The sequence below is a fragment of the Trematomus bernacchii genome, unplaced genomic scaffold, assembly GCF_902827165.1.
Source record: "Trematomus bernacchii unplaced genomic scaffold, fTreBer1.1, whole genome shotgun sequence".
Classification (NCBI taxonomy): Eukaryota; Metazoa; Chordata; class Actinopteri; order Perciformes; family Nototheniidae; genus Trematomus; species Trematomus bernacchii.
This window is the reverse complement of record NW_022987739.1, coordinates 4,241,618-4,253,432: the sequence shown is the minus strand read 5'-3', so window position 1 is coordinate 4,253,432 and position 11,815 is coordinate 4,241,618. Positions and strand designations below refer to the sequence as shown.

General features: G+C 39.8%; 1 protein-coding gene across 1 annotated transcript; it reads right to left on the bottom strand.

Annotated features, from left to right (window-relative positions):
• Positions 1 to 2,239: 2,239 nt before the first annotated feature.
• On the bottom strand, positions 2,240 to 11,591 carry map2k2a (mitogen-activated protein kinase kinase 2a). Its single transcript, XM_034147081.1, has 11 exons — positions 10,961 to 11,591; positions 10,104 to 10,314; positions 8,858 to 9,004; positions 8,657 to 8,734; positions 8,193 to 8,244; positions 5,529 to 5,653; positions 4,730 to 4,943; positions 4,470 to 4,534; positions 4,293 to 4,354; positions 3,950 to 3,995; positions 2,240 to 3,855 (listed from the first exon to the last, which is right to left on the bottom strand). Exons 1-11 carry the CDS (start codon positions 11,047 to 11,049, stop codon positions 3,745 to 3,747), a joined length of 1,200 nt encoding a protein of 399 aa, XP_034002972.1. The 5' UTR covers positions 11,050 to 11,591; the 3' UTR covers positions 2,240 to 3,744.
• Between the last annotated feature and the right edge of the window lie 224 nt (positions 11,592 to 11,815).

The window sequence follows — 11,815 nt, the reverse complement described above, 5'->3', positions numbered from 1 at the left end:
GCCACTGTGTGCATCTTTGGACACTCAAATGTTAGTTTAACAGTTTTAGCTTGTGTCAATTCTTCTCAACCGTTTAATCTCTCACTGCTCCTTTCCTTTTCAATGCGAGTAGAGTCGCACCCACCCATCTTATTGCCTGAGGTCATGGTGTCCCACCCCAAAAGCAAGCCATGGCACATTCCAGCACATACAGTAGGGGCTGCCAGCACCCCCTTCATGTACTTTCTGGCTCAGCCTGGTCTCTGTACACAATACCTGCCAAGCTTGAACAGGTGAGGCATCAGAGAAGACATTAGTTAGTCGAAAAATGAGTTATTCACTATGGGAAATCGTTCCCATGGAAAAATGTACAGCAACTGCACTTGATATTGCGCCACTTTCAACCACCCACCCCCACGCCCCCTCAGTAAGTGCAAGCCAGCCATTGTACCATGGAGTGGGATTGAGCACAAGATGTATTCAATTGATTCTGTTGCACATTAAACCATCCCAACACACCTCTGAAAACAGTCTGTAGGCCATTTAATGCACACAATTACTATATAAAACATACTTTTTACAATGATAATGTGTTTGAACTGTTTCTCTTTGGCTTCAGTCTCAGAGGGGACATGTCCCAAAGTGCAGCAGGGCTTGACAGGCTCAGCACAGATAACCATGCAGGGGTGACAGGGGCTTTTGGAAGGGTGAGGTAGTGACACACCCTCTGCCTAGAGGGCACTATAGTCACTGTCTCTGCTTAAGCACAGGGAGTCACAGCTTTCAAACGTCAGAGACGCACATAAATTGCTGTATTTGGACGTTTGGTGCCATCACTTGCTATAATTTGCAAAGCTAAGTGAAGAGGATGGAATTGGATCAGTTACATCCTAAGTCACATGAAGACAGCAATACATACACTTCGACATAAAAACACAATATTTACAAAAGTTGCCCTCTATTCAGTTTTGACCTAACTACCAATACTCAAAATTAGTTTAGCCTATTGGAGTCTAAAATGATGCCAGACATTTGTATCTTTCAGTCAAATCCAAATGGCTCCTGTTTAAATCCAGACACCCCACGTCAAATTTGTGTTTGACCTTACTGTCTGAATGATGGTTTTGAATAAAACTAGCTAAAAGAAGGAGGCCGTTAACAAGAATCCCCATATTCAAATCACTGTTTGTCTGATCACTGAAACAGTTATTAGTCAGTGGTGGAAAGTAACGAAGTACATTTATTGAATTACAATTTTGATGGGATTGTACTTTACTTGAGTATTTTCGATCTTCAATTACAAAACAATAACGAGGGAAATTGTTGTTAACCACATTTAGCTGATAACTTTATTTTCTAGTATCTTTGCATGTTCAGATTGAAAATACAAAATATAGCATTACAGTACAAGTAGCTATAAGCTAACGTAAGCTTAACTTTTCCATGCAGCCATTCTATGATAAACTGAGTTGGCGCCAAAGAAAAAACCATACATATGTTAAAATATATACATGAAACAGAAACATTGAAAGCATTAGTTACCTTAAGAAAGTCAGAAATGGTCGTCCTCCGTCCTTCAGACTTTACTCAAAGCTAGCTAACTGGTAGTGTACTAGCAGTAAACTTAGCTAACGGGTGAAGATGCTGCTATGGTTACCTGGCTGCACTTTGCACGCTGATACCTCGAACCGATTCCGATTCGATTTTTAGCCAATCAGAAACGAGATCACATTTTAGATGAATACAATCAAAGTAAATTAATCTGAATATACAAATGTAACAATTAATATATTATCTATAATAACATTTGCTGTTAAAACCTTCTTCTGACTCAAGAGCAAAGCTGTAGTAGAGAAACGTTTTTATTTGAATGCATCGGAAATGTAGCCCCCAATTAAATGACTCAAAAAGTGCTGAAGTTGACATTAAAAATATATTTAGCAAATGTGTAACTGTATTATAATATGTGTTTCTTCATGGTTATCTGTGCAGTAATTATTGCTTTGTTGAAAGGGGATGCACATGTTTTAGAGTTACAATTCCTGGTAAATCTATCATAGACTTAGCTACTGGAAATGACTGAGTGAATATAAATAGCTGCATAAATGAAAAACAACTTACAGTACATTCACAAATAAGTTTTATTTTAATCTTTTTTATACATTATAACCATATCCAACACGTTTTTATATTATAATAAAATGACTCTTCTCCTTTGTCATTTACATAAATCAAAATGTTGTATATTAAGACTGCAAAATAGTACTCCTGTATTTATTGTGTATAGCTTTGTACACATACAAGTGACAATGCATTCATTTTTGCTCTGAACAAATGCACATTTTTGGGGAAATAAGAAAGGGCAGCCATAAGCAGAGAGAATACAAGTGCTCTAGCAAAACGGCAGGCTAGCAAGTAACACCACCACCATGTGACCAACACTGACCTGGGTTAAAGTGTTCAGTCAAACCCTCTGTAGTACTGGAAACATCTGAAGTTCCATTTAAACTTTGGGTTTTATTTTCACCCCAATTAATTGGGTTAAATCACAGGGAAAAGGTTTTCAAATGTATTTCATCGTACATCTTTTCCCAAAAGCATGCCTCAAGGCTGGAGTAAGAGCACCACACGTAGCAGTACAGTGAAAACATAACCAAATATACTTCAGGGGAAAGTACAGACCCAACATCAAAGAGGGAAAAAAAGTCAAAATCCATCAACATGATTGAAATTGCATATTGACATTGCAGCGAATCAGGCTTTTGATAAAACCACCAGATAATCAACCCCTATCATGATCTTGGGAAATAAAATACACATACGGTATTAGAAAGATAACAAACCATGCTATATTATCCCATGAATACATTTTGTTTTCTCAATGTCAATAACGACATTATGGCATATATCAGGCCTCCACAGCATAAAGCCTCCTCCGGCGTGAAAGTCAGTGTGGGAGGGGCATGTATGTTGAGGAAACAATCAGAGTGTAGTTCACTGAAGGAAACAAATCAAAACATTCAAAGTACACTGATATGATGTTCTTGAATGTGCATACGGAAAGAAAAAAAAACTGATCAGCCATTGAAAAACTTTTAGTCTTTGGTTTGTGATAGTTTTCACAAAGGGATCATTTGAGTCAACAGTCATTTACTGAAAAGTGAAAATGACTATGCGTCGATTTGTCCTGCACTCTCTGCTAACACATTTGATTTATTACAAATTGGTAATCGCAAGGTCTCTGCAGAGAACGTTTTTAGTATATAGAAGTTTGACAAAGGGAATTTAAATCAGCATAGCAGCATTTACGTTCAATAAAACGAATTAAGAATTTGCAAGTAGGTGACATGTTTGGATTTCTTTGTTTTGAAATCTCTACAGCAGGATATTTATTAAAATACAACTCCCACAAGCCACCAACTGTTGCCATAGAAAATATTAATACAGAATATTCAACAATACAAAATCATTTTGTCAATCGATGCAAATTCAGATGACACAATGGCAGCCACTCAGTGCTTTAAATCCTCTGTAGCAGTGTTGAAAAGTGAGCTGTGGCTACCCTTTGACACTGGCATGGTGAAGCCGTGGTGTTACAGTACAATGACTCAACGGGCCCTGCTGCTGGTTAGGAAATAAATGGGAGGGGCAAAACCATTTCACCCAAGAGCAAGAGGGGAAAAGTGCCAATGTGAGTGATGGCTTGTGTACGAGTATGTGTAGGCAAGCAAGACCCCAGGGAGTGTCAGGCAGTGGGGGGCCGGGTCACTCAGTGCCGCGGGTGGGGGTACTGGGCTGGTTGAGGCCCAGGGTTTTGCACATCCAACCGGCAAATTCCACTTCCTCCACTTCTGAGCGTTTTATGAACGTGTGATTCTGAAAAAGCAAAAGCAAATGAAAACAATTGTCACAAAAAATAACTGGGGAATGACACAATGAGATAAAGAGAAACTGCAATTCAGGTACCCACCGTCAACATCTTCAGATCGGCCCTGTCAGCTGGGTTTTTGATCAAACTGCGGAAACAAAAAACAATACTTACATGAGTGACTGTATACCGGTTTCTGTAAATGAAGGATTAAGTAGGATTTTTTTTTAAAACACTAGACTAGTTTCCACCATGTGCATAACAAAAAATAAGCGTTATAGTCTAAACTAATTTCTGTCTTTGTGTCACATGACATTCAAAACACAGGGAGGCAAGACATTTAAGCTCACAACAATGTCTATTTCCATTATGTTTGCCCAAAAGCAAATAAACAAGAGTGTGCTTTTTTTCTGTTCACTCTATAAATGTCATTGTCGATGCTCACCATTTTGTCACAAAGTCTTGGAAGTCATTGGTGAAGACCCCAAGTGGCAGTTTAGGTGGCGGCTGAGCAGAAACAACAACAAAAAAGGTAAAAAAAACAATACAATTTGTGTAAATATACAATGAGATTTTGTGTAAAGAGAGATGAAAATGTGTGCTTATCAGTGCTTTCTCCCACCTCATTCACAATGTAGTCCAAAAGTTCAAAGATGGCCATGGCTGGTCTACTGTCCATCCCATGTCCTGTGGAGAAGTTGCAAAACATGGAAACAATTAGAATACATTCTCTCAAACAAATACATTTCTGCCATAAAGTAAACAAGTTATTTTATTCAAGTATATTTAAAAGCATTGAAAAACATGAATGTAAGAATGCTGACAATGCTTAGCTTGTTTATATGTAAATGCAGGTTTGGAAATGTTTTGTGTGCTTCTTACCGCTCACAGGCCTGCCTGGGGGTCTGGGCCTCTGCATGTTGGTGTGAGGCTCTCCGTCGGCCCTGTCCATAATGGCCCGTCCGAAGATGTTCTCCAGCTCTTTGGCGTCTGGTGGGGGGATGGGGTAGCGGCCAATTGCCAGCTCCACCAGGGACAGACCCATGCTCCACACGTCAGACTGCACCGAGTAGTGTGTGCCCTGCAGTCTCTCCGGCTGTTGAGAAACACACAATCTACGTCAGAGTGGAGCGGGTAGAGCCAAGACACCAGGCAGGAGAGAGGGTAGGGCAGAGGGCTGGATGGTAAAAACACAGGAAGTGGCAGGGTTGGATAATGGGAGGGGGGCGTTATGGCAAGAAGAGTTGGGGTGTGGTGAGGGCAAGAGGACAGAGGATGGGTGGGTTTGGCAGGAAATGAAAAGTAGCATTGGACCGCTTAAGGAAGTAGGATGAGTAAAGACAGGTGTGTGTTGGGATTTACGATCAAAGGTCTCTACAGCACTGGTGTTTCGTGGGTACAGGATGACAGGCAGCTTTCGGCACTGCACCTACCAGGTGTCTAAGAGAAAGAGGGGGAAAGAAGGACGAGAGAGCGAGCACAGTTGCATCGCTCATTGCCAAAGAACCCTTTCCTGGGCACAGCCCTCAGTTCTTGGCAGGGGAGTGAGGGAGGGCCAGGGGAAGGGAAGGCAGAGGGCGGGGCCTTGAGAACAAGAGCAATGTGAGAAAAGAGGAGAAGGAAAGTGGGGATAGGGCCAGGGGAAAAGGGGTGGGGGCGCAGGCGTGTGGAGCTGACTCACCGACATGTAGGAACGTGTTCCAACAAAGGAGTTGGCCATGGAATCTATGAGCTGGCCGCTTACACCAAAGTCGCACAGCTTGATCTCCCCGCGAGAGTTGACCAGGATGTTGGAGGGCTTGACATCTATGTGGCAGAGGGGACGTGAAGTAATAAACAAATGTACGTTCAATTTAAAATAATGAAGAAGCGTCTTCATAGACATCTAATTTGTTGTCCATACTCGACGTAGTGCTAAAATGTTCAATCAAGATGAGAGGGGAGTGTTTACAAGGTATAGGTATAAGTAGGGTAAATCATTGTATGGGTATACGGTATTTGCATATACAGTCTATTGCATATGTTTCCATGCGAGTATATGCTAACATTAGGTCTGAAAATCTCCAGGGATGGTAAGAATGTTCATAACATAAGCATTCTCAGTAGATAGAAAAAAAACTATAAATATTTTTGCTACATATTGTGAATTAAGAAACAAATATTTAGACAACAGCTACTGTCTGCCATGAGGCCTGTGGATCGCCTGCACAGCACGCAAGCTTTATCTGTGGTGCCGTGTTAATCGAGCAGAGGATAGAACAGTAACATCTCAAGCTGAGCCCGTTATAAACAAGACCCGGTCCTCCACTTATACTGCTCATCGCTGAAAAACATCCTGCGAAATAATGGGGTAAGACTGAGCCCTGCAATCTGTCCTCTGTGGTGTGACACCCCCCACCTACCAAGGACATGTGAAGAGTGTCTCAGAAAGAAGTGGCATGAAAGAGCGGGAGAAGGATGGAGGGAGACACGGAGGGAGGGGTCAGCAGGGCGCGGCTGCTGTATAATCACATCTGAGAGGCTGTAATTACCGCCTGAGCTCACAGACAACTGTCCTAGTACCACCGACCCTGCAACACAGTGAGACTGCACTATGCAGGTCTGAATGTAACAGTGCTTTTCAAAAACACACCCATTGTTGCTCTCTGGTGTGCTATCGAAAACTTGTCTGCCTTACACTCTGCTATGGTTTATTGTTTTGATTAGAATGCAATGATAATGGGTTTCACCAAGGATTGTTGTCGCAATGCTTCAAATTGATATGATCAGGAACTTGTGATGTTGTGAAACAAAAGCTTGCCTTGTGGTGCTCGTTCTAAATGTTTTGATGCAGTGCATATGGAGGAAAAAGCATGAAGACAATTAATTTAAAATAATTGAATGAAAAAAGGACAGGGACAATTGTAGGGTATTAACTTACAACAAAATGTTCATAGACATTCAGAAATAGCAATTATACCTAAGAGAGCAGCAAGGCTTAAACAGGGTCTAAATCTAAACTGGTACAGAGGGTGGTGAAAACTGCACAGCACATCACCAGGACGGAGCTGCCATCCATGGAGGACCTTTACTCCCAGCGGCTCAGGAAGAAATCACTACGGATTATCAAAGACCCCCATCACCCCAGCCACAAACTGTTCTTTCTGTTGCCGTCTGGCAGACGTTACCGCAGCATCCTGGCAAGGACAAGAAGATTCGGAGACAGTTTCTTCCCGCGGGCAGTGAGACTGTTAAAAAATTGAACTGTTGAAACAACATCAAACATTCAACTGCTACTCAGTAGTATGTATCTAATACCTAATATATATATATCATTCCAATAACTTGTATATAGACTCATACTGCACTATTCCACATCATAACTTTATTTCATTTTTATAACTATTATTATTTTTGTATTGCTCATGCTCTTATTGTTATTATGTTGCATTGTTGGAGAAGCCTGTGACATAAGATTTTCAACTGCATAATTACTCTGTAGCTATGTCAGATTGACAATAAAGAACCTTGAACCTTGGTTGCTTCACAAGCGTTGGTCAAATGTAGCCACCACTAATACAAAGGGGGAAACTCTTTATATTAACCATAACACAAATCCATTAAGCACATCTACAATGTATTTCATCCAAATAATAATTTGCGCAATCTGGAAAGAAGGCACAGTTGCCAGAATTAGTAACCTATACAGAAGTTTTACAAATGTAATTAGACGCCGAAAAACTAAACTAAATTAAATTTGTATTTCGTTTTTATTGAACTAAAAAGTGACCACGAAAGGGTATATCCCAATAATAGGAAGAATTAATTAAAAACTGGCTAATTTGCTTTCATCTTTCACCCTGTGGTACCGAATAACTGTTGTGGCAGGTAATAAGAAGTCAATGTGCTCATTAATTTTTGGCATTAAAATCCTACTTAATCCTAATTTAAATGATAAAAAATACAATTAATTAAAATCATTACCTTAATGGTCTTCCAAGACCACATAATACGCAGTGGTAAGCCTGTAGTGAAAAACTATTAGAGAGTGTAATTCTCAGTTACTGCTATGTCATAAAATATAATTGAGAGTATATCCATCAACATTTTTTGTGATCTTGCTGCCAGGATATCTGAATTCAAACGCTCTTCAAGTTGAAAAAGGCATCGTGGTTTGAGCATTATTCATTCTGAAGGCAATGAGAGACTTTAATATCCACACCATCCCTCATCCTCATAACTCAGAAATAGTGCAATCACTTATTTCATTTTCTAGACTGCACTCTGTAGCTCTTGTTCTGCAGTAATGTTGCTGCAGGGATTTTGATAGTAATTGTAATTTATTGGGACTAGAGAAGCTCCTTACCTCTGTGCATGATCTGGTGCTTCTCCCGCAGATAGGCTAATCCCCTCAAAACCTGGAGAGGAAAAACTAATTAAACATTTCACTTAAAAGTATACAAGAGCGAAATCGAACACATTCAAATATAAGCTCTTTCTACACAGATTTAAAAGAAAATGAACAACATTATTTTTGCCAATCTGTTTACAGAGCTTAGTTATTTGGAATTTATGCAAACGGTTTTCCGGAGTAAAATACAGTAGTGACTCATGCATGACTCGACGAAACTCAGCTAGTTAAGCAATACCAAAAGGGACACAAGCATAATAAGCAGTGCAATCTGCAAAACCATGTATAGCAACAAGCTTTAACAATCTTAATTTGACTTCAAAATGTAAATTGTAACTCATTTCAAAATGATAAACTTAGAATAACAAAAATGTTTAACCATACATGGTTGAATTCAACAGAATAAGTGAGATACGTACAGCTATGCTAACTTTTCCCAAGATTTCTTCTGGGACTCTTCTGGCTTCCTTCAGGACCTGGTCCAAGGATCCACCATCCTGTAGAGAAAAGTTGCAGAATTCAAATAAAACATACAAATTTGTTCTAAACAATTAAAGAACTACTGGTATAAATTCTGTGTCCATTGTGAGATGGCCCTGCTAACAGTCTTTGTCTCTCACCATGTGCTCCATACAGATGCTGATCTCCCCGTCGCTGTAAAAGGCCCCATAGAAGCCCACGATGTAAGGAGAGTTGCATTCATGCAGCACCTGCAGCTCTCTGATGATCTGGTTTCTGATGGCAGGCTTGATTTCCAGGTGGATCAACTAAAGAGGGAAAGGTTGAGAACATAAACTGCCGTTCAGACAGAAACAAAAGGATGCATTCAGATCATTCACTGATGGCTTAATATCTCATGGTAACATATTTCAGAGGTGGTGGTGGATAAAGCATGACTATAACTCTATGCTGTTTGCCTGTGTGTAGTAATCACAACACATACTATTTGAGATAGTACTACAACAGACAAAGTGAGTCTAGGTACACAGAATGTCTTAAAATGTACAGCCACTTATAATCTAAATAATCACAATATAGCAAAGACAAATTCCCATATTTCCAAAAAGTTTCTCAAGATTTGCAAAACTTTTAGGGGGAAGAAAAAAACCTTGCATGTTACTACAAACTTAAGGGCTTAACAGTCTCTACTCTCTACAAGATGGTGCTTGCTCGAGGTGCTGCTGCAGTGTCTGTACGGTGTCCCAATAACTGTCTGACTTGTAAACACTACACGTTTTCATTATGACCAAATTAGGGGAGAAAATAGCCTAACCAGCAGCTGCTTAAAAAAAAGCTGTGAATGCCATGGAACTACTGCATTTATTAATGCAGATTCACTAAAAAAAACGACCAGGATGAAGCCGAAAAAAGAGAAAAAAATTAAACTATGCGATTGCGGAACTGCTTTTTAACTCTCTCTCAAACATATCTCTGGTATTTGTTCATTGCAAAATGTTTTGACTTATAATGTTAACGGTATAAATGATTCATCTGTGATAAGCTTTTATTGGTTATATATATATATATTGGTTTAGAACATTTAAGAGACACATTTATGTTTTAGGCATGGATAGGTCATGTGAAATATATCAGCCTTTCAAAATTCAGATTTATGTTCAGAAAAACTGACCTGTGTTATTGTTGTATACTTTTTGGTGAATGTGTTATTTTTGTATTCAAACAAGGTGTGTTTTCTCCTACAGAAAGTTAGTGCACTTTACATAAAAGTGGGTGGAGTAAATCAAACCAGCACCAGTCCTGAGACGCAATGATGATCTAAACACGTCTGGAATGTGTTTTGATTTAGCTCCCTTCAACTCTCTCACTTCCCCTGCAACAACACATTTGACAAATGTTAGTTTTTACCTTTCGGGCCATGACCAAACCCGAGGGTTTGTGGCGGACTTTGTTGACCACTCCTCCGTTCCCGGCGCCCAATTCACATATGGGGTCAAAATCCTCATCCTTCAGCTCCCCAACTTGAGCTTTCTGGGTGAGAAAGGCCTCCAGTCGTTTCCTCTGTTGTTCATCCAGGTCCAACTCACCCAGTTTCTTTTGTAAGGCCTCGAGGTTGGCTCTGTGAGGAGATGGTTCAGTATAGATTAAACAAACAAACAGATAAAAGAAGACAGAAAGGAATAAAGGGATATTTAACTACACTGTCTAAATGGTTGTTTGATGATGTTATGCAGTGCTTGGTGATAACATACATAGACAGAGCATTTATAAACATTCTCTCCTATTCCCCAAACAATCACAATTGAGTTGATTGTGTTATTAAAGTTACAATAATGTTAAACCAGCCTAAAAAACTGCTATAATAAAGAGAAACATACATCAGAAGTTAACCGTTAAGAATCATAAAATACAATAATTATTTTGGTGACATGCTTCTTCATAAAAACATCTCAGTTAATTTGATGTACTAACATGCATTTCCTATTTGGTATAAATGTAAGACTCAAATAAGATTCAATTAAGACAACTTGAACGATTGGGGTTGTATTAAAGGCATTCATCTTCATGAATATAATAAGATACAAATAAATGACAGCACACAACTGTTATCATCACATTGAAACAAAAGTGGTATATTGGTCATTGCATGTGTTGTTTTGCACAAAATACAAATTATTTCCAAAATGCAATATTGTACAATATTCACAACATTAAAACAGCTATACCTTCTTCATTTATCTTATAATCACATAAAGTCTACTCACTCAGAAGCAGTATCGACGGTGTTGGAGGTGGCCTGTCCCTCCCCGATGGGCGTTATGTTCAGGGGAACGGGTCTTCTTTTAGGAGCCATTTCAACAATTACCCCAAACTACTTTCTCCAATAATGCACAAACCTGCAGTAAAAGCTGTGAAATTTCTATTCTAACGTTTTCCTGCTAAGAAACTCTTGTCTGAAAAAAAGCAACAGGGTCAGCTCTAGGTGGCTAGCTAACGTTAGCAAAGTTAGTTTACTTTCGGTAGCATGTCAGTCAGATATTTGTGTATCTTTTTATCATATCGAGATGCTTTTTATAAAGTCAGCTCGTTTTCCGGTGCACCTATAGCTTCTGGAGTAAAAACATATATTTTTTTCTGTTTTCTTACTTGCCATTAGCCACCTAGCTGCTGCTACTAGCTAGCACCAGCTCCAGTAAAAATCGTGCCCTGCGTCTAGAGTCCTAAACGAGCCTCTCGCTTCTCACCGGGCCGCCTCGGGTTCACCGGGACACCGACTCGGCTTCTTCCCTCCGCGGGACCTCAGCTACAAATTCCTCCCTGTTTCAATACTGGGCACTGGGCTCTGAAGCGAGAAGGGCTTTGGCTGGTGGTGCTTCAATACAGGAAGCAGCAGCTGCAGCATCAGACCTGTGAGAGGCCATCGAAATATCGCGAGACTTGAGGCCATCTGACAAGTTTGAGTGAGAAATGCAGAAATCTCATGGGAGATGCAACATCTTTGTAATAACAGCTCCAGTATGTTGTTTTAATGAGATAAAATCACAGTTTAACAATATCTTATCTTCCCCCTTTGTATGTGTTTAAATGGGAGTCTGAAAACAAGCTGCACGGTACATCAC